At 35.0% G+C, this 22,923-nt stretch overlaps 1 protein-coding gene across 2 annotated transcripts; it reads right to left on the reverse strand.

Moving 5' to 3' along the window:
* Nucleotides 1–7,951: 7,951 nt before the first annotated feature.
* Nucleotides 7,952–22,202, reverse strand: LOC129283350 (synaptotagmin-2-like). Of its 2 annotated transcripts, none has more exons than XM_064113934.1 (4): nucleotides 19,161–19,590; nucleotides 16,757–17,000; nucleotides 15,886–16,067; nucleotides 7,952–9,315 (listed from the first exon to the last, which is right to left on the reverse strand). In XM_064113934.1, exons 2-4 carry the CDS (start codon nucleotides 16,932–16,934, stop codon nucleotides 9,235–9,237), a joined length of 441 nt encoding a protein of 146 aa, XP_063970004.1. In that variant the 5' UTR covers nucleotides 16,935–17,000; nucleotides 19,161–19,590; the 3' UTR covers nucleotides 7,952–9,234. The 2 variants fall into 2 exon arrangements, with proteins under 2 accessions (XP_063970004.1, XP_063970003.1); XM_064113933.1 differs by lacking the exon at nucleotides 19,161–19,590 and adding an exon at nucleotides 21,806–22,202 and having other exon boundaries at nucleotides 7,954–9,315.
* Nucleotides 22,203–22,923: the final 721 nt, after the last annotated feature.

Consider the following 22,923-nt stretch of genomic DNA (forward strand, 5'->3'; position numbering starts at 1 on the left):
CCACTGTATGAAATGTAGGGTAACAATTTTTTTTTTGTTCATTAATTTTTTTATTTCAATCTTGACCTCTCCTCTTAGTTTTGTTTTCAGGCCCTATTATGATGTAATATTCATCATACATGCATGTACACATGTATTAATGTGTACACTTTATCTCCCATGTACATGTACATTACATGTACCCCTCATCTCCCATATACATGTAGTACATGCACATACTTGACCTGCATTGTATGTTGGGCAGTGAAAACTGGGTATAAAATAATTCATGCAATCTTTACCTCTCTTTTAATAGTAGATATGATATCAGACTCAGTGATGGATTACATCAATGGTGAAATACATGTATATGTTTCCATGGCACATTCATAATTAACTGGATTGCATTAGCCTGAACAATATTTTATAACATTTAAAGTTCTAAATTACATTTTCTAATATTTAAAGTTCTAAATTTCAGTCGTCTGAAGTTGAATATACAATAAGAAACAAATAATCATGATTTTTAGTTACTCTCTAGTCAATCTCCACATTTTCAAAGTATTATATTTCAAACATATTTTCAATGGCCTTTTCTCAATAATTGCAACTCTCTCCAAAATCTTCATACATGAATGTGATGCAAAATGTTTTCTCTTAAAAAAAAACCCCAGTTAACACCAAATCAAATCTGTCCTGATGTTTCCCAAGTTTAATGACTTCTCCATACCTTTAATGCACAAGTACATGTACAAGGATTTTTTTTTCCATTTTAATATTGTAGTAACATAAGTCCTACAGATAATGTATGTCAAGAGTGTTTAATAGAACAAAATACATGTACCGGTAAGCAATTTTATGTTGCTCAAATAGTCTAGATTTGAAGACTAATGGATTTGTGAAATAGAACGCACTCAACGCAGTAGGTGATTTCTGTTCATTGCTATCCTGTAAATTAATAATTGGTAAAGTACTTCAAGTCTCTCTTCCTCTCTTCTACCCCCTCCCCCTCTCCCCCCCCCCCCCCCACAGAAAAAAACACTCCTTAGTCCTTACCATCTAATTTACACTGCCCACAGTCAGATTAAAATGAATATTCAAATTAAATTCTTTAAGATTACGATTTAAATCATTTGAGATTAAAAAGTTAATTGTTGGGGTTCAAATTAAATCCAGAATTTGACTGGCCATTATATTCACAGCCACTCTGGATTTATTTTGTTAATCCAGAGTGTAATTCATAATTGGTTGCAAATATTTTCTTCCCATACCCCTTAAGAGTGTAAAGCGTGTGGGCCTGTTTCATGTGCTACATTGCATGAATCTTAGACTCTGAAGACAAAGCCAGTATGCATCACTAATTTTTTTCAAACTCTTTTTGGCAGAAGTACAGCTGTTAGACCAATAAAATTAATTAATCTCCTCGCTAATGGCAGCTGAGAGATCATTGATTATCAAGAGGGCTGAATAAAACCCCAGCTTGAATCGCTCATGAATAAACCATGAGCATTGATCTCGTTGTCACTGGCTGAGAAGACAAGGAAATAACAGCCTCGTTCAGACCTCAGGTCCCTAGTTGGAGTAAAATCCTATTAGAATTCGGAATCTATTATTCTGACCCGGGTCCCATTTAACACAAAGGTTAGTGATTAATCGTACGCTTGATTTTCAAGATTGATTTTCATTGTATTCAATATAATCAATCGTAGGAAAATGTTCTACGACTATTAAGCTTTGTGTTACTAGCTCCAGGAGTATCTTACTCCTACTACTCTGACATACTCTGACCAAAACAGCCACATGGAAGTAACGGCCTCTTTCACATGTGGGTTCCAAGTTGGATTAATTCTATTAGATTTCGGAATCTATTAGTCGACCAGGAGTATCTTGGTCGGAGGTAGCCTGGAGTAACTCTGTACAGACGGGCACTACCCCCACCTTTCCTTCGACCTAAAAAGCCTACGTCTGGGTTGTGATAAGATAACTGTCTTTGGAACTTTCATCCATGCATGACAAAATTTAACTCCCACTAGGAACCCACGACAGAACCATCTCTACACACAGAAAGATCTACATGTACTGTATGTAGTATGTACATGTATTAAAGAATAGAACATAAGTGTATCATAATGCAGTGTCATGGGGAGATAACGGCAACTCCAACAACTGAGTCGTGCTCAGCAAGGGACTAACTCCCATTTCCAAGGCTCCACACTAACTTTATTTTCTTCGTGGCCCGAATGGTCCACCAAAATTATAAATTTCACATTCTTGGTGGCCCGCAAGGCAAATTTGGTTATCAAAACTTTGGTAGCCCAACTGGATCACCAAGTGTGGGCTTTTGCAGAATTTTGGTGGCCCTACTCTCATTTTTGGTTGCCCCGGGCCACCAGGCCCCTGTTAAGGTTGAGCCCTGCCACTTCACTGCAATGTTAAAGTTTATCAAGTGGTGCAGATTTAGGCAGAAGGCTGTGAAATCTAGATCCTGAAAATTAAAAAAATAATTACAAATACCCTTTTTCCTGGAGACACAGGAAGGCAGTCTTGAAACCATTGCAAAATAGATTCATGAATAAACATCAGCTCATTACCACACGACAAGAACATCGGGTCAAGACTGACGAGCAAGGACCTACTAGTAGGTCGGCTAGGTCCATGGTCCAATCAAACTCTCATGAATAAATCAGAGATGTATCCGTTTATAAGGGAGTCATAACACATGATGAAATCTGTATAAAGTATGGGATGTCAATTATTAAAGGCCAGGCCACTTCTAATCAGACCAATAATCATGAATAAAATATGAGCTCCCATGCAAACCTGATGAACAGATTTTCAATGATCAAACCACAGACAAAAGACACAAAAGACTATAAATTCTGTCAAATTAATCATGAGCTTAACTTCCATGTAAGAGAATAAAAGACAATCATGATAATGGCAAAGAAGAATACAATACATGATGCAGATAATTTGTAACCAAATAATTGCAAATCAAAATCAGTAAGCTGGATTTTTCCCCTTTACATTATGAAAACATTGCAAGGCATATTGATACAAGTCAATTAAAGGCCGTGGCCGTGGATTGTTTTGTTGACTGGCCCTGCTGCCCCTTGGATATTTATTGGCCTTTTGTTTTTCTTCTCATTTGTGCTTTAACATAGTTCAAACAATGTGCCATGTAGAAAAGAAGATTTTCCTTTAATATATTGTAGGTCTGAAGTGAAAGGTTACATGTAGATTTTAAGACTCCATTATGTATTAGTAATAAAAATTTGCAACAGAGTTGACTTTAATAGATATAAATTACTTTTTTTTTTTTTACAAAACCACCCAATCACCCATCCCCCTCTCTCTCTTTCCTACTCTACCATCTTGTTCCCATCATTCCCCGACGGTCTCTCATTCTTGGTTCCCTTAACATCATAAAGTACATGTACATGTAATACCTCATCCATCTCCCCTTTATATCTCTTTCCCCCGCCCCCTTCCCCTCTCTTTCTCCAGCAGAGGAAATTACTGGACTAGACGCATTCTGACTGATCACCTATCTTTTAACCTCTAGCATTATGAAACATTCTATCGACTTGTCAGGACAAAAAGAAATGCTGCAATAACCAGCGTACTCTTTTTGATAGCCACAGAAAGTTATTAGAGATATGCAGAATTCATATTAAGAGAAGGGGAAAGGGAAGGAGTATATAGCATCATATTGTGAACTGACTGAAGCATAACCCAACTCGGATTCTGGATACCGAAAATTTGGACAGACATTGCAGACAGGATGCCCAATCAAGGTCACACCATTTTAAAAGTCAGCGAACATTGTACATAGTACTATGTAAGGGGTCTATCTTTCCTATTATCATCCATCACACATATTTTTTCTTTCAAATATATACATATACAGTACCTGTGTTCACATTAAATATTACCCAAACCTGTAGCAATATATTTCTTGAGTAATTAATATTGTTCTTCAGGAAGACTGATTTATTTGTACATGTAAAAATTCCACCTTGAAAAACATACCCGTTCACGTGAAAACACCAATACATTTCCGGGATAATAATTGAACAAAGTATGCTTTTGGAGGAAAAAATTCTATGATTCAGAAACTCCTGTTAAAAATAAAATACCTGTTCACCTCAAACACAAATGGGCTATTTCACATTAAGTGTACACTTCTGAAAAAATGGATTTTCCCCCTTTTTAGCTGATTTGTAGCATTAAATTTATTGTACTTGCGATTTGGTTTGATGCACCTGATCTATTCCAATCTACAGTTGCAATTTCATGATGGTTCAAGTACTTTTTCTGTTAATTTTCAGCATTTTTTGTGCATTTTTAACAGAAAATGGAGTCTCATTCAACATTTTCAAAAAAGTTCATTGATATCTTGGATAAATTTGAAGAGAGATGTGTTAAATATTAATGTTATGGAAAAGTACAACTAGTTATCAATATAATAAACTTTATTTGATCGAATTTGACCCATAATTGAGAAACTTATGAATATTCTTGTAAAATGTGTCTTCTCTGTTAAACAAAAAAGATATGTCCTCTCCAGAACATATATGTCACCAGCAGTGAATTAAATTGATAAATTTGTGCAAAAACTCTGCTAATTCAATCTTCAGAATGCATGTAAGTCAAGACATATGTCAAATCTTTGACTCTAATTTGCTGGATACTTTTTATCTCTTGGCTATTTTGATGTATCAATTCTCTGTTAAAAGTGCGTCCTCTCCAGAACGTTAAACTTTTTCATTTTTTGAAGCACTAAGGAATCTGATACCCATTATTGTGGTGTAGAAATAATAGTATACTTCAGTTCAACATTATGAGATTGAATTTTCCCTCTTAATTCATATAGATGGTGAGTAATTCACACTTATGCAAAGTTAAATGGAATGTCCTCTCCAGTACAAAGGTACTTCATTTTTTAACAATGTGCAGAAATAATAATTTTAACAAGAAAAGCCCTTCTTTTATGTAAGAAAATAATGATCTGTTGTTGGTCACAGAGATATAATTCATAAAATATCATTTTATTTATGAGAATTCCATTCTCAATTGAATTATATTTTACATTATCAATGTAATTGGGCAATATAGGAAGATCAGACGAAAAAATTCTCACACCATGTTTGGATATTCAAGAAAATTTAATGTGATACTATTTGTAATTGTGTAAATGACAAAATCTGCTGATCCTGGCACTTATATACTACCCTTACAAGCAGCAAACTGTATGGTTTCATGTTGTTCTGGAGAGGACATTTATTTTAACACAATGGTTGCATTTACTCTTGGGTCACTTGTACACATATCTAGAGCTAACTACTGATTTATTTTTGTTTTAAAGTTGTAGGGTGGCTAAATGGCATTATGGTTCTTACTACAGGGCAATTCCATGTTGCTCAAATTACACATTGTAGGCACCCTAGAATATATTCTAATTGCCACATTTTTTACCATGGAGTTTGACAATCTCTTCTGTACAAGGTGTGTGATTTCTTAATACACCTTGGGATATTATTATAATTTGATTCAACAAGTCTATCAGAAAATTTTGAAATTATGCAAACTTTTGGTACTAATAAGAGCATGACTTTATAAAAAAAAAAAAAAAGCCTCATACACTGTACAGTATGTACATACCAAGCAGTGGGTAATGGGTATGTGATTTCTGACAGAGGTTCACAAGTGTACATGTAGAAGCTCAAAATTTTAGAAACATAATGATTGACAATTTTACCAAAATTAGTTTTACTCATGTTACACATTACATAATCATTGTCATGCTCCTGACCATGAAACTTTAACAGCTTGAAGCTGAATATTTAGATACATGATTATTCAATATTTGGGGCGTAAAACTGTTTCTTACATGTATAACCTACATGTATTTTATATGGTTAATCGTCAACATTCAAGTAAAATATTCTAGTTATAGTACATTTTATTAAGTGAAGTGGTGCAGAGTGAAAAATATTGTCCTTCTATTCTCTTTAAAAATTAAATCACGTGCAAGTTTCTGTGGTTCACTCAGGAGACTCTTATATTTTAACCGTAGTTAGTCCTTTAAGATTTTTATCATTGTTAAATTTTTTTACAACTAGCAAAATGAGTATTCAAAATATATCTATAGACTCAACTGTGCAATCTTATCCAACCAAACACGTGAATCAAGCAAACCTATCTGATGATACTTGTACATTATAACTACATGTTCTTGAAGAACAGAATAATCTTGTAAAAGATAATTAAATTACTCTGACCAAAACATTTTCTCTATTGCATTTCTTGATGAAAGAAAATATACCCCAATAAAAAAAATGTGAAAACAGAAAGTGCTACCCTTTGTCCTCTACCAAACTAAAATCAAATGCAGATGTACATGTATATTGGTTGGTATCCATTTGTAATTCTCACCCAGGTTAATCATTTAATTTATATTTCTACTTGAAAGCAATGTACATGTACATATAGTACCAAAATGGTAGAAATTATTGGTAGTAAGCATTTGGCCATATGCAATAATCAGATCGACTTGTATAACGAAAGATACAGTTTCATTCATCATTATTGATGAAAAGTCTGAGAAAGGTGTGATCAGAAGACCTGAAATGGCTGTGATTTTTGGTTAAATCAGGTTTATCTTACTTGATCTTCAAGCTTTTCTTGCGGAAGAAAATTTTATCTCTAGGATTTGGTCACTATCAATGCACTCGTTCTGTGACTATGACTTGGTAGTCACCCATATTTCCTACTGCAATTACTTCTCCTGGGTAAAGGACCCCTTCATTCTCAACAGCATACAATGTAGCACTAGCCAGTCTCACCGAAATGGACAGTATCATGGCTCATGGTTGATAGTGATGTGGGCATGCTACTTTCATCAAGAGGAGCATCTTCCAGAAGCTGGTATGCAGCCACACTCCCCATGCGCCTTGAAAAGATTCTATTTGATAGGCTTTGATTTCTGAAAAAATTATTGCAGAATAAAGCTTCTGTTTCTGTGATCGCTTTGATTCATTAGTGAAACACTGAAATTCATCATACCTGATGCAGCAGCAACAGGAGTGGAAGACATTGAACCATTCGTGACAATTGCCTTTTGTGTTTTACCTGCATTCAGACATCATGCTTTATAAAACCCTGATCCCTTAAAACTGGACCTTTTCCCTGCTAGGTCGCAATAAATTTTACTTCAGATTGATCTGTTGTCTGGCTTTAAGAACTGGTATTGCTTCAGCAAATATACTGGTTTTTAAACAGCATTACTAGTCCATCAGACTGCCAACACTTTGTTCTTTGTGTGATTCAAGTTGTCACATACAATCAGGAGTCAAGTTTTCCTGCAGACCACTTTGCCACTGTCTTTGGTTCCAGTGTGCACTTTGAATATCATCTTGGCAACACATGTATAGTTTTTTGACAAATCCACAGGCACAAACTATGTGGGAGTTTACTACTTAGTAGTAGCCTAGTAGTTTATATCGCATAAATTTTAGCACTGTCAAAAGGAGACCTCTTTGCAGATTTAGCTTCTTTTTTTTCTCTCTACAGTGCAACACTTTTCAGGGTTTCTTCTTAAAGTTGGTTACAATAATTAAGTTCCTTCAGCTAAAAAACCAAAGACGGGGGTATTTAGTCACTCTCTGCATTAACATACTGCCATTTATCTGTTCTATATGAACTCGAATCGATAGCAATAATAATAATCATAATAATTATAATAATGTTATTAATAATAATAATAGTAATGGTAATAATAACAAAAACAACAATAATAAAAAATTTTGATAATAATAATAAAACACTACTACAACTACTACTAATATCATAGTAATAATGGTAAATAATACAAAAAATGTTTCATTAATCATGTTAAACATAGTCAAAGCAGGTGCTAAATGTGCACTTATGTGATGTTATTTTTCATGAAGACCCGATGATAACTATAAAAAATGAAAGGCCTATGCCAGTATTATTAAAGGTATGCCTACATGTATTTTAATAATTAATAGTATATGTACTTTGTTAAACATTGTCCTCTGATACTACAGGACACCTGTGTAAGTTTTCATTTTGGCAAATGGGCTGCATTTTTAGTGTTTTAAGCATTCATCATTTACTACTGCACCAGCAGTTAAATATACAAGGAACGTTGGTTTGGATAATATATGCTGATGTTTTAGTTAAAATTCCTACACCTGTAAATAGAACTTTTATTGTTGTATGTAGGGTATATATGTTTACTGTGCATTTCTCTTAAGCAAAGAATGTCAAATGATTAAGTTCCAAGCAAGAAAGTTGCATTCAAATAAACTGTTAAACAAAATGTCCTCTCCAGAATTTATCAATGAGTAACACTTCGAGGGCTCACACTACAAAAATCTAAATAACATTAATAATGAACACACCAAGAAACTTCAGAGGTATCACTTTAATGATAAAATACTGATTATTTGATATGTCAGTGTGTGTTATTAAAAACTTAAACAAATTAGGGCCATATTTTCTGACATGTTATATTTAAGTTGCATTTATGGTGAAAACTTTGTAGTTTATATTATTCCCAAATGTGTCATTTTGCTCTGTAACATTGCAGTAACATTTGGCATGTTATATAAAGTATAATTGATGCACAGTTATTCACATATTAACTCACATTCTTGGAGTTCATACATGTAGGGAATATTGTTAAACAATTGTCCTCTCCAGTATACTGAGATAAATGAAGGTTTGGAAGCTCATGTTTGATTAGGTCTCTCACTTATTTGATCATTATACCCCTAAATAAATAGTTTAGACCTAAATAAAACAGTGTAATTCAAATTTGAAGCTATATCAAAAGAAAAAAATGGATTCCATGATGTTATTACATAAATTTTACCCCTTTGTATCCCATTTCGCCATACCGCACACTAATTTCATGGCAAAATACAGAATGCCTGAAGGTGAAATGAGTATATTGACATTTGATAAGCAATACAGATGCCTACAAATGAACGCAAAACCATTTGTATAATAGTTACAGGGTTATAAGGTTGATGTGTTTCTTGTTAAACAAAATGTCCTCTCCAGACGCCTATTTTTCTTACCGTATTTCAGTGAACTTTTTAAACATGTAAAAATGGACTTGACGCTCTGTAATTTTAGATATTAAAGGTATATATCATTAAGTTTCAGAATCTGTGAAGTTTTTCACCCAACAACAACTTTCATTTTTGACCCCCAGTGAGACTAAAAGTGTACACTTAGTGTGAAATGACCCAAATACAGTATGTGTGTAATAACTGAACATATGGCATAGAGAAAAATTCTCTGAATTATTAAAAAAAAACTCACGGTGCAGAAAGAAAACGATGACAACGAAAGGCGGCAAGATGAGCATTTTCGTCAAGACATGAAAATCAAACATAAAAATAAAAATGGAAATATTTACATGTGAGCAATGAGCAAAGGATGATGTCATACTCCTTCACAAAGTTCAAATGCCCATTGCAAATGAAATACATTCAAATGTGAGTCACATTGTCCACCAGGGTCAAAGGTTAATGTTGATATGAAGAGGTAATTATACATAAAAAATATACCATATAATGTACATTTTATATTGAATATACCATGATGAAATTAGGCATGCTAAAATGGAGACGGAATTACACATGCGTATAGATCACAATTAAGGGGCCGTTTCTTAAAGCTGTTCATAAGTTAAGAGTGACTTTAAGAATGACTCATGGTCCTTTCTTGTGGTAAATGATATTCACCATTCATAAGGTTCATCAGTCACTCGTAAGGTCGCTCTTAACTTACGAACAGATTTATGAAACATCCACTAGGAAATTATCATCCATCAACATGCAAGATTATATAATATTTTAGTAAGACACACACACACACTGGTAATCTTCTTTTTTCTTTTTTTCTGGGAAAATTGCATGTAATGTATTTTTACTGGGAACTGGCAAACTCCAAAATGACAAGTTTTGTGTGTGTCAGTAGCGCACTGAATGATGTATGCCTACATTATGTACATGTACGTTTACGTCTACATGTACATGTATGTGTTCATGTAACTTAAATAAACAAATATACATATTGATTGTATTGATTTTTTTAAAGACTACACACACTACACATACATGTACATTTGAACTACTTACATTTTAATGATTTTTTAATTTTTTAATGTTAACATTTTCTATGATACTAGCATATATGTGAAAATGGGCATGAACATATCGCTGCAAATGTAATCATCCCACATAGGCATACACACACTGTCCATGATAATCAGTCATAATTACATTTGTCAAAATGCGAATGTTTTGGGTGCCTTCTCTACAAGTACATGTAGTTTTTAAATAATAATTGGCATTTATATAGCGCTTTATCAATCTACGACTGTTCAAAGCGCTTCACAATTATTATTACCCGGTCACTGGATTCATAGCATTCCAAGCAGCCTGTTAGGCACACACTTGCTAAACCAACCACAATGACGGTTGTTTCCTACCGGTACCCAATTAGTACCTGGGTGAGAGTGGCAAAGTGTGGATTGATGCCTTGCCAAAGGACGCTGGACCATGGTGGGATTTGAACACACGACCCTCTGATTACAAGGCGAGAGTCAGAACCGCTACACCACGGCGCTTCCACACTACATGTTCATAAAACTACATACATGTACATGTAGAGAAGGCACCCAAAACATTTGCATTTTGACAAACATAATTATCACCGATTATCATGGACAGTGTGTGAATGTGTGTATGTGTGCAATCAAATGCATTATTTTGCATGATTCAAATATCACATTTTAAATCTAAATTTACAAATATCTCAATGCTTTCCACTGATTCTATTCCACCCAGTACCCCGCCCTCACTTCCTCATCTCCACCCCCACTAAATCTAAAATTATAAATATCTCAATGTCTTCTGCTGATTCTATTCCACCCTATACCCCACCCTCATTCCCCATCCCACCCCCTCCCCCAAACACCCAACAACCTCTAATATTCTCCCTCCCATTTAAAACAACCTCTAATATTCTCCCTCCCATTCAAAATAGACTCCCAAATCCAATCTATTGTCTGTGCTCCAGAATCCCTCCGTGATGCAATTTGTATTCTCCATAGGGCGCATATATATAATTATGGGCAAACCGGGCCACGTTTCTTATTGATTTTTTTCATCGTCCATCAATAATTGGCAGTGTCTATATACATGTACATGTGTGATACAATGTAGGATCACTGTACAATACACCTGTACCATATGCACATAGAGCAATACACATGTACAGTATACAATGTAATGTACGGTAGTTCCTATGAAATGAGACAATTGTCTCATTTCGTGTATCACTTGATCTGCACAGTATGGTGTTCACATTTTAACACATGTGCAAATATAAATACTAAAATAAATAAATACTATTCTATAATAATGGCATACATAAAACATTTAGGCTGAGGGAATGAATGAATTTATGATGTAAAGGGGTGTTTGAAAATTTGATTGATGTTCTTTTTGTCTTTGTAGGATATTCATGTACAGTCACAGTGTAGGTAATATTTTGGATTTAGAATATGCTAAACACAAATTTCTTTTTATACATGCATCTTCTTTGTTGGTTCATTACCCATAAAATAATCTTGTGTTTTACATTGATCATGATAAAGCTGAATATCTATGATATGAAATACATGGAAGTTTCTATAAATAGTTCAGGTTTTGAAAATTGGGTCAAAAATCAAAATCACACTTTCTTTTGGTGATTCCTTGAAGTCATGATCGTTTATACTCAATGGGTCAAGAAAAACAGACATCCCTAGTCCTACATCACACTTTAACTGAAGAACACTATCAATTGCGATATCCATGGTCTATAATCAAATAGTGTATATTCAGAGACATTTTAGTTTAAATTCTGTCATAAGTTTGTGCAGTGTACATGTAGTAGTGGGATAAAAACTCACTATTTTTTCATAGTATAAGGATATATTACACAGCAAAAGTACATGCTTCATGCATTTATAATGTACAAGAGGCAGATAATGTACTAAACATACAGGAGAAAGGAAGAATAATTCTACTACATAGGACAAAATTACTGACCATGCAAATTGGAGGCCTACATGTACCGGTAGTATACATAATACATGTATTAGGCTTCTCTCTTCAATCACAAACAATTACAACAATTATTCCTCCTCTTTCTGCTCACTTGCCTTTCGTCCCCTCCTCTTTCATCACCCAGCCCCCCACCCCCTCTCCAGGCCAGCTCTTATACATTTCTCTCTCCTCCTGTTTAACCTTGTCAAAATAACAAAAACCATTCCTTCTCTTCCCCTTCCTGTACTCCTTCATCAACCTACATGTACCCGCCCCCCCCCCCCTTTCCTGGGCCAGCTCTTATGAAATATAAATTCTCTCTCTTTCTCTTATCTTTAACCTTGATCGTCCAATTAACACAATCCCTTACCTCTATTCTTCATAGCATGCCTGCCCCCACCCCCTTGCATTTCACTCCCCCCCCCCCCCTCACATAATTTATATTCAATCCAGGTCTAGCCACATACATACATTTATTTTTTTTACATTTTCAACTTTAGTTATCTTTCTCTCCTTGTTGTGCATGTACTGTTCAAGTTCATGGTATGCAGGGGTGTAGTCCAGACTGGAAGTTCAGAATCACAAGGGCGTCAGAAAAAAACAAACCTTTCTCTCACAGATTTGTACACATGAATCACTGTCATCACCATCATCATCTGGTACATGTATAATCTTCTCGAAGTTGAAATGAAACTTGGATGCACTTATGAGGAGTGAGGGATATTTTCAAGGTGATTTTGCAGGAGCTTTTGGAAGCTGTCAAGCGAAACTGCATTTACTATTTGAAGAGGGAGTTTATTCCATTCAGGGACAGATCGTTGGGCAAAGGCAAATTTGTCAATATTGCTTTTGGCCAAGGCCCGGGATGGGGAAGAGGCTTCGAGGCCGTTTTCAACCACATCCCTGAGCACGACTACTGGTGTAGATAAACCAAGAAATCTACTAAGGACCTGTTCTCATCAACATGCAGTTTCTTGAACTGGAACCCCTTGAACCAGTTTACATGTAGGAAACCAGTTTAGAAGATAGCATCGCTAGCATCCTCATCACAATCTCCTAAACTGGTTTCCAGAACCACTTGATGCAAAGTGGTCTTGTTGCTATGGAAACACTCAGTATTAAAACTCTCCTCAATCATCATCTACACCTTATTTATTCCTTTTGCTCTCTCTCTCTCTCTCTCTCTCTCTCTCACAAATTCACGTCAGAGGCAGTCACTCTATGATATTGTTGTCATGGTGTCAGTGGGCATCAATGCAAGAGCTAAAATACAAACTTCTCTACGTGTAGAACAAGAGGAGAGTATATATATACTGTATACTTTGTTAGTGCATGTATTAAAAATGTACTATATATGTACTATAATACACACATTTCAAACTACAGGATAAATAGTTCCATGTTTTCACAAGAATAAAAGTAAGTACTGGGTATATAAAGAGTATATTTCTAATAACACAATGAGGGTATTCAAAATACTATTGTTGATGTTTATATCACTATTTTGAAGTCAAAGGTTATTACAATTGGCCAGTGATCTAAAGTGATTACAAAGAATAGGGTAAATACTTTATTAGTAGAATATGAAATGAACAATGTAATGTTTGAAATACAAGGAAAAAACACACGATCAAATGAATTCTACAAAAGAAAAATCATTCAAAGTTTATATATGTTGCCAAACAACAAAATAAGGATTGAAAAAATAGGATAAAAATATGAAAGGAATAACAGTACATTAAAAGAAATACTTAACATGAACATAATTAGTGTTAACTAGTAAAACTGAAATAAACTTGTCGAGGTATTTGATGAAATACAACACAGGGTTTGAGAGAATGAACATTTGTTAAGCTGTTTGAAAAAAAAAACATACACTAGACTGTGAAAATTTATAGAGCAAAAACTTTCAATAACAGATTGGAAATAAAAACCTGTAATTGATAAACTTTGTATTAAACAAATTATTTATTTTATTTTTTAATACAAGTTACAAAGGAGCCACTCCTGATAATCTTAGTTTGATTCAATTACATGTAGCTAATTCTACGAAACAATTATTGATATTCTATACTTTTAAGGTTTTAATTTCTTTATACCACATATTTCAAGAATTAAAAACAACAAGTGGAATGCCTCTGGCCGTCTCACCTGCATCACGCGATTCAATATAGCAGCAGTGCTGATTTTGAAAACTACTATAACTCGCACAAGATGTTCAGTGATACATACTTGGTTACTCTTATTTCCACGTTTTATGAACTAGACCAATACACTTATAGAGATATGATGGCAATTCAACAAATACCCCCAACGTGGCCAAAGTTCTTTGACCTTACATGACCTTTGACCTTGATCATGTGACCTGAAACTCGCACAGGATGTTCAGTGATACTTGATTACTATCATGTCCAAGTTTTATGAACTAGACCAACACACTTTCAAATTTATGGCTGTAATTCAACAAATACCCCAATTTGGCCAAAGTTCATTGACCCTAAATGACCTTTGACCTTGATCATGTGACCTGAAACTTGCACAGGATGTTCAGTAATACTTGATTACTATTATGTCCAAGTTTCATGAATCAGATCCATAAACTTTCAAAGTTATGATGGTAATTCAACAGATACCCCCAATTCGGCCAAAGTTCATTGACCCTAAATGACCTTTGACCTTGGTCATGTGATGTGAAACTCATGCAGGATGTTCAGTGATACTTGATTAACCTTATATCCAAGTTTCATGAACTAGGTCCATATATTTTCTAAGTTATGATGACATTTCAAAAACTTAACCTTAGGTTAAGATTTTGATGTTGATTCCCCCAACATGGTCTAAGTTCATTGACCCTAAATGACCTTTGACCTTGGTCATGTGACATGAAACTCAGGCAGGATGTTCAGTAATACTTGATTAACCTTATGGCCAAGTTTCATGAACTAGGTCCATATACTTTCTAAGTTATGCTGTCATTTCAAAAACTTAACCTCAGGTTAAGATTTGGTGTTGACGCCGCCGTCGCCGTCGCCGCCGCCGTCGGAAAAGCGGCGCCTATAGTCTCACTCTGCTATGCAGGTGAGACAAAAATCCAGATCAGCTGTAGTTGAAGAGTTTAAAATTGATTTAGATTTGCCATAACTTTAAAGATTGGAATCTCAAACTTTAAGATTAAATTCAATCATTTATTTTAAATTTCTTTAAATTACATATTTTCCCTTCAAAAACTACTTTTCCCAAGAATTTACTATCAACGTAATAACTCCTGATTCCTACATTATTATAGTCATTACTATAATACTATATCATGCATGGAATTAAAAAAAAAAAAATCAAATCTTAAATTAAAATAAGGGTTATTCTATCTCAAGGGTATCTAAATTCAAGTATCTACAATTTATTAGTAATTTCCAGCTTACATTATATTCTTAATCGTCTATGAAAGAATAATCTTTTGAACAAGATCAGAAATTCTGAGCTATTTCAAAGGCTACAGTGTAGTTTATGTCATCACAATATATTATCATGATATTACTGCCTTTCTTAGCAATGGGGGGGGGGAGCAACTATGTTTACACTTGCTTGCTAATAAGCAAATTGATCAATTTCTTGTTTTGAAGTTTATAAAGTCCAATGAAAATATAAAGGAGAGAGATGTGAATTATATAGCATGTAGAGTTTTGTTTTGGGCAAAATTCAAGTACTTTACTAAATAGAAAATATGAATTTTACATCGAAATAAAAATTTTCAATTGAATCTCAGACTTACCTTCTCTTTATAGCTGTTGCCCAGCATCTGGACGCTTTTCAAGTCGACTGCCCCCTTTAACCCCTTCTTCCCTTCCTTCTTTTTCCTCTTTTTACAGCAACATTTTTTACAGATGCAGAAACAACAGCAGAGGAGTATAAGGCCGGCTACTATGGCTATGGCTATCACTGCCCATGTTGGAACTGGGGAATAAAATCATTTTTTATTATTTTAAACAGCTTCTGGTTAGACCCCCATTCCGCAGAAAGACCTATGAAAGACCGCTGTTAGACCATGACACTTGCTTGATTTTTCAAAGGTTTTTCAATGAATTTTCAAAGATCTCCGAGGTCTTTCACAATTCCTGATTGATCTTTCAGTAGTCTTTGTGGTCTCCATGAGCATAAAGCTTTTTGATACGGTTCAAAACAGTCTTTGAAAAATAAATAAATAAAAGAATGAAAAACAAACAAACAAATAAACAAACAAACAAATTTAGGATACAAATGATAATTTTAACTTGATCCACTCCTGGAGCGAAATTCAGAATGGCCTGTGGATGAATCAAGAGAATACTAATTTGTTTTTAGAAAAGATTTACTCAAGACTTTCACTTTTCTAAAGGTACGTTATTAGCATGGCATCTTGCGTTTCAAAATTCAATTAAAAACAATTTTGAGTTTACGCTCAAGACCTACGCGTCAAAGCAAATATATTGTTGAAAATTCTGAAAGCATTTAAATGACTGTACACTAAAATGATGATTTTGTTGGTGAAACCCCAAGATTTTGATATTAATTGAATTTGTATTTCAAAAAAACCCAAAAATTTTGCACATTTGGCAAGCGTGATTAGGATTCTAAAAAAAAAGGAATATAAAGAGTATACTTACGAGGAATTTTGTCGACAAGGTCTCCAACCTTGTTCTTTAAATTGTTACCCATATTTGCCAAGGCACCTCCTGCGCCTCCTCCTCCTCCCCCACCATCTGCGGCGCCCTCTGTGGGCGCAGGAGGTCCAGCTGCGGACTCATTTGGGACGGCTGCTTGCGAGACCTCTTGCTCTGCCATTCTAACGTGTGGTGGTTTAAACTACGCTCTGGATGATGGGTGTGCACAGCCCGACGACATCAATATCTAACAAAACAAAGAAGTTACAAGTGATGTTTAAAGTGGGAGCGAACTGAACAACACTGCGTGTGGTATCTCATGATTGACTGTGTGTTATCCATGTACATAAGAACGCTAAGAACCCACCGCATTATTCGTATACATAAAGAGTAGGGGGAAACCCCGTTGTAGTGGTCCACAGTCTGCACTCCCTCCAATCAGTAATATCGGGAGAGACCTGCGGGTCAATGATTCAGTTCGCTTTTCGCCTCCCAGGCACGGGTGACGCAAAAAAAATAATACATGGAGTAATAAAGTTCTTCTTATTACACAAACCTTTTCAGATAACTATCAATAATACATGCACAGATAATTAATTAGCCTATCACTTATATAATGTATAATTGTAGAACGAAATTAAACTGTTTTGAGAGGAAAACTACAGGTCTGTTAATATTAAAGCTATTATTGCGGTATGAACGTAATATTTTAGTGAATTAATTATCATGCAATTGGGTTGCATAATGGGTTAGGAACCTGGGGCCTGTCTTAATACAAAGAGTTACGATTGATTAAATCGATCACAACTATGAAAAGCCAGCAACGTCAACATCTAATATACATGTTTGTTCAAAATATATTCTAGAAATGACGTACATGTACATGTATGTTCATACATTCACTGTTTTTTCTTGACAATTCAGTATGCTTCTCTGTGTTTTCAAGGGACATTGAGGAAATTTCCTGGAGAGAAAATTATGACATTGATGGATTTCCATATATACTTGAGAGTGATCGGATCAATCGTCAGTCTTTGTAGGATGGGGCCCTGGGCCCCCGTCTTGCAAAGAGTTACAATTAATCCAATCAATCGTAACTCTGGAAATCCATCAGTGTCATAATTTCTTCTACTGGAAATTTGCAAAATATCCTTAGTAAACAAAGGAGAACACACCAAATTGTCAAGAAATCAATGAATTTATGGATATACATTCATATCTAGAAAATTTTTGAGCAAACATGCATTTTATATGTTGACTCTGCTGGCTTTCCATAGTTGTGATCATTGATCAGATCAATCGTAACTCTTTGTAGGACGGGGCCCTGGTCTCGAGATGAGGAATCAAGGTAGGGCTAGACAATGCTACTGGTTTGGTCCTGTCTTTAAAGCCTAATGTAGATCAAAACCACAAGAATGATATCAAGTAATGCTAGTGGAATATTTTGTCAGCCAGTGATTTTCTGTGAAATTTTAATTCAATAGACCCCCTTAGGGGGTGTTGCAAGAAAATATTTGCGATCAATTGCAAACATTCTGTTGCAATTTTACAACTGATAGATCAACGTTAGCTGTAGCAAATCAGATTAAACTTCTCGTTTCAAGGAGCAAATTAGCAATCAATCACTAATTTGCAATTAACTGCAAGACATATGATTGATTTAGGGACCAAAAATAGACTTGTAAATGATCGCAAGTTTCATACAACACCCCTTAGGTTGATGCTGAAAATTTGAAAACAAAACCATAACAAAAAAATTAAAAATAGAACTTGATATTCCCAAAAGCTTATCTATTCAGGAATAAAATATTGAACAAAATTGAGCAGTAAAAATTGTTTGTCATTGACAAGAAATGGCAACCATTATTCACAGGAGATAGGACAAGGACACGGATCCCATACCAACAAGATAATGAAGCCTAAAACTATATACATGTACATGTACCACTTTTACCCTACAGTGGAGTTCAAATTTGAATGTCAATATTTTCAGAAAGCAAGAATAAAAGAATACCAGACTTAATTTCAGAGAGTATTTATTTTCATGAATTATGGTTAATGGAATAGGGTTACAGCATGTCAAATTTGTCAATACTAAAATATTCATGGATCAAAGACCTTTTTGTCTGACATGTTCTGCTTGATCACGCATGGAGCATGTAATGGAGTGTAGGGTGTACTGACTATTGAGTCTAATACATACATGTACACCGGCCCTCTCTAAAATGTACCGTACATGTAGGCCTATCACAGATATCAGACACAATTACATACAAAACTACACGTACGTACATGTATGTTTATTGTTATACTGGCACACAAAATGGTTACTAAAATATTAGAAAATATTAAAATAAAAAGCATTAATTGATGTAAAAAACTTTTTAAAAACCTCTTATTTCCCTACCTGTATTGCTATTCCAACATTTCAACCACAAAATATACTACTACACAGTATTGTTCTCAAGTTTGTCATGCGCGTACAATCGCATCCAAATGTTGATTATTAAAAAATGTATATCTCCATACAGTCATCTGAAGCAAAGAAAAGTCAGGTTTCTATTCCAAGCCCACAGTCCAAGTGTGTATGGATGGATTAACAAAAATGACATCCACCTCAATTATTATGACGTATCGGTATTAGCAAGCCTGTACGCTGGACTTCGTATGCGTAGATGGACGCAATGTCTTTCACGTTCAAACGATCAGCACTGAATTGCGTTGGCTTCCCCACAAGCTGCCTTAGGCGTGGAAATACACTTTCCACTTTATTGCAATGCAGGTTGGCGTGCACAGAGCAGATGGGAAGACGTGTGGAGGTTTGTGTGTGTATGCATAATGTAGGGAGCAATTTTGAGAAGCTAGCATCATCTCATTAATTAGGCATGCAGGGTTGGCGGAGAGAAGAGGAGCAAAGTGGATGATAATGATAAAGCAGCTCGTGGAAGAGCCCATTATTGCTGCAGGGGGGATGCTGCCTTCACCTGCTCTCTGTTCGAGGGACAGTGATAATGTTGAAAAAGATGCAGGCTATTTTTAGATCTTCTTCACACACTTGAAGCGTACACTGTATATGCCAGCCTGCACTGCAATATCTTGCGCAGTACTGTACGTAATCCATATGATGCTTTATGCATTGATAAAGTACAAATTACATTCAAGAAAGTACAGATGTAGCTGAAGTAGGCGTACAATATGATTTCATTCAAAAGTGAGAACTTCCATTATTGCTATATAATGCTCTTTTAATATGAATAAGGATTAATTTATAGCATAAATTCACATCTTCTTGGCTAAAATTTAATCTCATACAGTGTCATACAGTGCTTCATATTGTAATTGCTTTCTAATTGTACTCATTTTCACATACATTTTGTTAACAAACATATAGTTTGCTTTCGTGCTAAAATTTAACCTTGAAATTATAATATACATACACTGTACATGTACATGCATCTGGGGCCTGAAAGAGCTGCATAAATTTGAATGCATTTCCATCACAATTCCCAACCTACCAGTATGCACTTCAAAATGAAAAAAACAAATTGTGTTTGATATTTGGAGTTGTGCTCGATCGCAAATATTTCTACAATGCTCGCCAAAGTCTGTTATTGTTCAAAGAAAATAACTTCATCATTTTTAAAGCTTCAATACCTTGAGTTTTTAATCATAAATACACTGAAAAGTGTCTCAACTTTCATTCACAGTACATTGTACTTTTTACATTCTCTACCCATGCCACTCAATGGCAAATAAGTTTTAGAAACCAACTTTTAACTTTCGGATAGAGAGGCAAATAAGTTGTGTATTTAAAACTTTATGCTACATGTACTTTCAAGGTACATGTATTTTGGGTTTATTTTCAATTGGCCTAGTGCCAATTCGTCCAATTGCCAACTCGTCTACTATCATTTGGTCTGTCATCAATTCGTCCTCTATCCACATGGTCTAATTGCCATTTCGTCCACTCACCATTTCATTCTATAACCACTAAACTATTTGGTCTAATTGGATAATAAGTGGTGATTGGGCAAAATGAATGAAAAGTAAATGGGTATTAGACCAACTGCCAACTGGTTATTAGACAAAATGGTCATACACGAATTGGTGATTAAACGAAGTGATTATTGGACCAAATGGTAATTAAACAAAATGTTGATGGACGGAATGGCATTAGACTATAAAATGAAGGGGGACCATGTGATATGTGGACGAGTTGGTAATAGACGCATTGTTTACCAATTACATGTACTGACAGTTCTGGCAGATTGATCAATGTTTGCATTATTTGTTTTTCTTTGCAAATCGTGCAGCTACTCAAACTGGTATATTTTGTAGTTTATCACAGAGTTTGAAAACCCAGACTTCAGTGACCACCTTCAAGGGCAACCTGAAAACATACCTGTATAAGAGTGTTTTTTTAAGAAAGTGAAGTAGAGTCTATGGCTACAAAGTACAAGTATGTAAATATTATATGGTCATAGATCGAAACTTAGATCTAGTTGTTTTTCATCAAGCATCTATTGATCATGATCATTGTTTTAATTTCCTCAAATGTCATGATGCATGCTGACAGATTCTTCGTAAAAGTCACATCCACATCTGAACAAATTAAAAAAAAGAGAAAAAAAAGTGTCAATCATTAATAGGTTGAACTCAATCATCTTCTTTTTGGACCTTCTTCCTCTTCTCCTCCTTCATCTTCTCCTTCGACCTTCTTCTCCTTCTTCAGCTTCTTCACCCTCTTCTCCTTTTTTCCCTCTTCTGACTTCTCCTCCTCTTTTTCTTAAGAATTAAGACTAAGAGTCTATTTTTCATATTCTTCTTCTTCCTCCTCTTTTTTTTCATGCACTAGTTCACCATTTTAATCTAGGGGCTATAAAACAAAAAGAAATAGCTAATGGAGATCATAAATAACAACACGCAACTGGGCCTGGCACAAGAATTAAAGGAAAAGCAGGATATAGATCTATGTAGATCTAGGCGTACATTACATGTAGGCCTAGGCCTAACGTTACACGTTTAAAGGCCGAATTTTGTAGATCTACTCACTTCGTGGCGTCGCCGTATCTCAGCTATACATTCGTGTTGTGTGGTTATGGCGTCAAACTGCACAGAAACCAATGGCAATAGCGGTACCGGTATGCGGGAAGTAGCCGGGGCCGAGTTCGGAGAGAGATAACTGTCACTAAGAATCATAAAACCAAGCAATCATATGTCTCCAGATTTTCAGGAAGTTTCAGTGGTAATAAAAAAACGTTGTTTACAACAGAATGGCCAACATACGGCCTCATATGAGAAGAAGTTCAGTCCAAAAGTCTCACATCAATCTCGAACGGCGAAAGTCGACATTAAAATATTGATTGCATTCCACCGATTATTAAATCTCGCAAAATCGCGCATGCAATATGCATGGTCTCGGCCGTCCGATCCGATCTCCTTTCACTTAACTTTAATACATACATCCTCAAAATACCGTGTCGTCGAAGTTTGTATTTGTTTTTTCAGAGAGATAAATACTAATCCATCAGTTTTACTTTGTGAATTGTATTACAGTTGTATTTGTCTATGTCTTTTTTTTTCGTTGGGTTTTTTTTTGGGGGGAGGGTGTTTTTGTTCGGGGGGTTGTTGTTGTCGTTATGCCTGTGCGCCTTAACAAAGATAGGAGGGTTGGGGCGAGTTGTTAATTTTGCTGCAGTATTTATTTTAATGTATATTTTGTTTCCTAATTTGAGCCATCTCCTTTTTTTTGCAGGTTATATTTTGCTATAAACATGCTCAGTTTTGCAATAGGACCTCAAACAGAATGTAAATTACGCCGATTCGTGATCCAACTGACGCAAAATACATTTAAAATGGCCCAGTGCTGGCGATGCATGCAAATGAACAATACAATAGGCCTATTAATAGGGGTATAGAAAGTGAATTAAAGAAGGCACACTCTCAACTATAAGCCAAATAGATAATAAACAATCTACTCAAATGAAAAAAGTAATTAACCGGGACAAATCGCTGTATGAAAAGTCATGTAAATCTGATATACTTCTTGAATTCGAAGGGGTACACCGGGCTGAAATTATATCGATATTACTAGTAATGATCAATAGATTCGATCACCGAGTAAAATGCTGATTTTTTTTATTTATTTTTTTAGCAATATTTTGTGAAAA

Source organism: Lytechinus pictus, chromosome 19 (assembly GCF_037042905.1).
Source record: "Lytechinus pictus isolate F3 Inbred chromosome 19, Lp3.0, whole genome shotgun sequence".
Lineage (NCBI taxonomy): Eukaryota > Metazoa > Echinodermata > Echinoidea > Temnopleuroida > Toxopneustidae > Lytechinus > Lytechinus pictus.

Coding starts and splice junctions, on each gene's coding strand:
- LOC129283350 (XM_064113934.1), bottom strand. CDS start 16,934: ATGGCAGAGCAAGAGGTCTCGCAAGCAGCCGTCCCAAATGAGTCCGCA. Junction 16,068..16,756: donor CCTTGTCGACAAAATTCCTC/GTAAGTATACTC, acceptor TTTATTCCCCAG/TTCCAACATGGGCAGTGATA. Junction 9,316..15,885: donor GCAACAGCTATAAAGAGAAG/GTAAGTCTGAGA, acceptor TTAATAATTCAG/AGAATTTTTCTCTATGCCAT.